Source organism: Canis aureus, chromosome 13, assembly GCF_053574225.1.
Source record: "Canis aureus isolate CA01 chromosome 13, VMU_Caureus_v.1.0, whole genome shotgun sequence".
Lineage (NCBI taxonomy): Eukaryota > Metazoa > Chordata > Mammalia > Carnivora > Canidae > Canis > Canis aureus.
Genome location: NC_135623.1, coordinates 19,198,105 through 19,204,104, shown reverse-complemented (window position 1 = coordinate 19,204,104; position 6,000 = coordinate 19,198,105). Strand labels below are relative to the sequence as shown.

The following is a 6,000-nucleotide window of genomic DNA, read 5'->3' as shown; positions in this document are numbered from 1 at the left end:
GTCTAGTGCATAGATTTTCCTCAACTTATATGACTAATGAAATACCTGTATCTACATTCCTACAGCCATCTCTCAGAACAGAGGTCCACAGAACATGGTTTGGGAAATGCTGATCCACTTTATTCTCTTCATTTGATAGCTGAGGAAAGTAAGGCCCAGAGAATTAAAGAGAGTCAGCTGGAAAACGGCCAGATGGAACTAAAGCCAGAGCCTCTTGGCCCCTTTCTTTGATGCACTTTCCAACACATCACAGATGGCCATACTAGAACACTCTTAACATGAAGTTTAAAAATCCTATTATTAGATAACAGGTATTATATATTTTCTCCTAATACAAAAACAAGTCACTCAATTTTACATGTGAATTTCAACTTAAATGGAGTCCCACTTTCTTCCCCTTTTAAATCATAACTACAGTTAACCAAAGGTGGAGTCAATGAGAGAACAGTACCTTGTAGTCAACTCTTCAACCTTGTAAGCCAAGTTTACTGATTTTCTATTCTCTGCTTTCCCTCCACTTATTCTGGTAAATATGAGGTAACCGATTTCTTCATATCTTCAAAGACTCACTGGCCTCGCAGGTGTGTGTATGGAGGGTGGAGAAAAGCTAATTTTATCAATTACCAGACTTCCCAGGACAATACGTTCTGTTTAATATTTTACTCTCCTTTATGGTTCCCAGTGTCTTTTAAGTAAAGATACTACTTTCCTGAGCCATTCTGTACTTATGAAAACTCTAAAGAGTTTAAAATTGGAGTCTCTACATGCTTACTAATAAAAGCTATTTTCTGATTCTGGTTGCACCAAAAGGTATGGCCTTAAAAGAAAATCACATAAAGAATTCTATTTTTAAAAATCAGTTTTTTACATTTTGGGTCATACATGGCCACTGCTATTTCTAGCTAACTGAATTGTAGGTAACTTAGTTCTTTTAGAGAAGAGGAAGTGAATGACTATATATAAACTTTAAAAAGAAAACTAGATCTTACTAGCTAAGAAGTGCAAATAGTCTTTTTTAGGGGGGAGAAATGAGAAAATACCAGCTAAAACAGGGTTTAAACTTAGGAAATTCATTTCTGTACAGTATATCTTTTTGCTCATTACCAAGAAAAGGGAGTTAATATAAATCTTAGACAAAATAACCAGATTAAAAGAAAATCGCAAAGTGGTTAAAGCAGAAGACCATTTCTAGAGAGAATCTATTGTTGGATTTGTAGGAGACCCGAGACGTGTGGCTGAACATCATTCTCATAATCAGATTGGAAGTTGTAATTGTGATGTAGAGCTCTGACTTTGAGAACAGAGCACTCTCTCCTGTGATTAAAAAAAGAAGACTGCCTAGAATAATTTACCATTTGAAGCAATGAACTTATTCACTTCTAACTACGGTACTCAGAACCACCTGTTAAAAAAAAAAAAAAAAAAGAATACAGATATTGATCACATCAAACGTTTTCATTGAGAAGTTGACACAGACACCCATACAGTTTATCATGGATGGTATCAGAAGCTTTCCTGTGTATGAGAAACGGAACTACAGGCCTTTTTGTATAAGTTCCTGTATATCTTGTCCATGCTGTTCTCAAAGACGGGTCGGTGGGATTTTCCTTTATAAGAGGCTGCCCTGTTGGACCAGTATTCACCATCATCCAAATGGAGAGTGCCACGTGGCCGCTGAAATGAGCTATAAAAAAGGATATAAAATATTAAACTGGTGAAACTCAGTGAGAGGTAATCAAATATTTACTGAGTACTCTATGGGTGTGTGATACTCTAGGCTGTGAGAAATAAAAGACAAAAAGGTCTGTGTCTTCAAGAGTGACCCTATTTGTATGAAACTATTACAAAACAATAAAATGAAAAATGTGCAAGAGAGACAGAGTTACAAAGAATTCAGAGGGGAGAAATAATGTAGTAAAAGCCGAGTGCAGACGCTGTGGGATGGCCAGTCACGAGAGCACTGGGCCTCCGAAGTCAGGCAGACCTGGAACTGGATAATGGCTCAATCCTTTATAAGTTATGGGATGGGGGCAATTTATTTAATCATCCCAAGTCTCAGCTTCCTCTGCTGTATTTTTTGCAGTATTATTTTAAAAATCAAAGACATATGTGTAAAGTGCATAGTACAGTGCTTACTCTGCACACTGAGGTTATTTACCATGGGACACTAAACTACTAGGTACTTTATATTTATCTAAAAATCTGAGGACACTCTGAAGTTGATAGCTGTGGAAACTGAGGCTCAGTGAAGTCAAGGGACTTGTCTCTGACCACTCAGCTAGCAGCTGGCAGAAGAGAATGAGATCCCACGTCCATGGCCCTGAGGCCCCTTCCACTATAGCATACTGCTACTGTCCTCAAAGGCGATTAGGAAATTCACCTGAAGTGCTTCATAGCACTTCTGGAAAATGGAAAACAAGGCAGAAAAGTCTGTATTTGAAGTGACAGGGATCCAATTTTGAGGGTCTTCAAAAAAAAAAACCATGGAGAAAGGAAGCTGTGAAATAGACCAGCACTAGGTTAATTATAATGAGAATAGAGAAGAAAAGGCAACTCTTTTTGGGTTTTTTTTTGTTTTTTTTAAAGATTTTATTTATTTATTTATTCGAGAGAGAGAGAGAGAGAGAGAGAGAGAGAGAGAGGCAGAGACATAGGCAGAGGGAGAGGCAGGCTTCATGCAGGGAGCCCGACGCGGGACTTGATCCCAGGGCTCCAGGATAAGGCCCTGGGTTGAAGGCAGCTCTAAACCGCTGAACCACCTGGGCTGCCCAGGCAACTCTTTTTGAAGGTTTGATAGTACTTTTAAAAACATACCAAAGTTACAATTTTACTATCATAAACGTTAAGTTCTGGGCTTAATATATCATTTGCTAGAAATAAAGTGTTATCTTTTTCAAGGACTGACTTTTATTTTTTAAATAAATATTTGACCTACTTCAATAAATTAACTACTTGTTATAATGAAGACTCAGGCACGTTAGAACTTACAAAATTTGTGCCATATAAAACTTTATGTTCTGGTTATTAAATGTCACAAATATTTTAAACGTACATTTGGAATCTCACTTCAAACAGATAATTTCTTCCTTGACTTAGTCTAATGATGTTACCTCTACTGTCAACTGTAAAACAGGTACTCTTTGGGCTGTATATCTAAGGAAAATTTGGTATTTGACCTGAACTCAATCTATCAGCTGAACACAATAAAAGAGACCATGAAAAAAGGCATGGAGTAGCTGGGTTATCATTCTTAGAGCTTGACATGGTGTCCATGAGGATGTAAAGTCATGAGAACATTTATACACTCATTTTGGCATGACCCAACAAGGTTGAACATGCAATTTCAAGCCAGTAATCCAACTCTTAGGTACGCCAGCAAAATTCTTGCACATGTCTACCAAGTGACATGTACAGACATGTTCATAACAACACTCCCTGTAATAAAGCTAAGAACTAGAAGCAACTTAAATATTCATCTACATTAGATCAGATATGTATACAATGTTATGGGCATACAATGGTATATATGCAGCAAGGAAAATTAATGATCTATAGCCACATGCATCAATGTGGGTGAAACTAAAAAACCAACTGAGGGGGGGAGAAGCAAATTTCAAACAATACACAGTTATAATTACATTTATATAAAGTTTAAAACAAGGAAAATAAAACAACTTATTGCTAAAGGATAGATTCATGTGTGGTATAACTATAAAGAAAAAAGATTAATAGAAAACTATGTTAACAGCTATCTTTATAGAAAGAGATGCAATTGGTTAGGAGCATAAGGTGACTTTGGAGGTATGGATAATGGTCTATTAAAATGGATAGTGAGTAAATGCATATTCATTTATTATTATCATTATTATTACAATTTCGGATGCACAAAACTTAAATATATTCCTCTGTTACAATTAATATATGTTGTATGTTTTCAAAAACTCACTTCTGTGAACCATGACAAATGAACCATGACAACTGGTCTTTCTACTTCCTGATGGCGTTGCCAAAATGAAATTTTACCTCATATTTTCTAGTAATATTTACTAGATCGTGTCAAACTTTCTTTACACTTGGCACTGCCTCTTTTATTCTGGAAAATTTTGAAAATGGTATAGTCTCTAGGATAACAAAGGTGTTTTAAAATATGGTTATCATTACTTCTGTCTTGTCCATAATTAAGACAATTTCTAATAATGTCAGTATAATATTTAAAATTTTTCAAAAGGCCTTAGCTAAGTCTCAGTGCTATTATTTTGATATAATTACCACATTTCTTTCATTAGCTTTGCTGAAAATATAGTCTGGCCACTGACTACAATTTATGATTTCATACATTTTTTTCACAAGCCTAACTCCTGTTGTCACTTACAACATTTTTTTTGGACATTTTGAGTCAAATGATTCACACACTGACAAATAGAAACATTTATACAAATATATTAATAGAAACATTTCTACATCTTTCATGACTCCACAACCATATCTACCAGCCGAGGTCCCCACACTTGCCTGTGTTCCCTCATACTACTTTAGGGATCCCACTATGTTGTGTTTTGCTTGGTTGGTTGTACTTTATTTGTTTTTTGCAAGAAGTCATGAACCAATTAAAATTCCATAAAACACAAGTTTGTCCCTATCTTCTTGTCCACAATCATCAACTTTACTATATGCTGATGGCCAGGTAATAATGTTCTTTTCTGAATTTTACATTTTGTTTAGTTGCTAGGCTGGTTCTACTATGATAAACCTACTCAACAGTAGTTTGAATTTCTAACACACAAACCACCACCCAGCTCTCAAAGAGGTAAGCAACAGCAGGGCTGCTAACTTTAAAAATCATTGTATAGATTTCTTCTAAGATTGTAAGCAAAATTGTCACTTCTATCATCAATTAGTATATTTGATGTTATCTGGCATAGATTTGCTACTGCTTTAATTCCATTATACATTTTTTTCATGTCTCAAAGATGCCTTAAATAGTATCACCTCAGTGGCTTGGAATGAATAAATAAAATTCAGAAAGCTTTTTAGAGGCAAATGTGAACCTGGTAAGAGGTAAAGAAGGTAAAGAAGAGCTAAAGTGGCCAAAACACACATTCTAATGCTTTTAGGTCTTGTAAAATTTGGCAGTGAGTTAATTTCCATTTAAAATTGCAAAATTTTTCAACTTAGTAAACAATACTGTAATTCTCTGGAGAGAATTTGGAAATTAGTTCAGCCTGGAAGCCTGAATTGCAAAACAGAGATGTGAACACAGAACAGGTCCTAATATGGCCCACAGATAGGTACAAAGAGTATCAGAATCCTAAAAAAATGTTATTTACTTCCAGACATGAAAGCATTAGCTCTCTAATGAACTGTGAACATATTAAGTCAATTCTGATTTCTCATTACTGTAAGTGATACTAAAATGTTTTATTATAGTAATAGGCTTTTAAAAATTAAACTTTTCTATTTTACCATGAATATCTCCAGCATTCATTTATTCAAAGCACTTTGTGAATTCCTACTAAGCTCTACAAAATACTGCATAAATGCCATATACCATTAAAATGTTTACTTTTAAGGGATTGTATTTTATTAATGCAGTGAATTTTGCTTTAATTAACTTATACTTGCTACTTAAGTAGGGATATACTGCATTTATGATAATGCTATTAAGAAAAAAAGACAAAAAAGAACAGACTAGGATAATATCCAAGAACTGGACAGTTTCAAATTCTAAGTATTGATAAGGCCTAGCATATATGCAAAGAAGAGAAAGGTCTTAGGCAATTTAGCATGAACTAGGAGAAAAAGGACATTATTAATTTTTTGCTTAGAAAAGAATAAACTCACTTGAAACCCCTATATTTCCTATATTAGTGTCAAATGAAGACCAAGCATATACTACTCTATACATAGTCTTCAGACAAAATAGTGTCTATAAGGTGATACTCATTTGTAAAAGAGGTCAGAAGGTAAGATGGATACGCTACCCACAGATATTAATTCTAA

The 6,000-nt window shown here is 34.8% G+C and overlaps 1 protein-coding gene across 4 annotated transcripts in view; it reads right to left on the bottom strand.

The window, feature by feature from the left end:
* Positions 1 to 1,436: 1,436 nt before the first annotated feature.
* The window catches only part of SPATA6 (spermatogenesis associated 6), a 142,588-nt gene continuing 138,024 nt past the window's right edge, over positions 1,437 to 6,000 (bottom strand). For all 4 annotated transcript variants that reach the window (XM_077845022.1, XM_077845023.1, XM_077845025.1 and 1 more), the window contains one exon: positions 1,437 to 1,684. In XM_077845022.1, the coding sequence (XP_077701148.1) occupies positions 1,504 to 1,684 (181 nt within the window). In that variant the 3' untranslated portion in view covers positions 1,437 to 1,503. The remainder of the gene's footprint in view (positions 1,685 to 6,000) is intronic.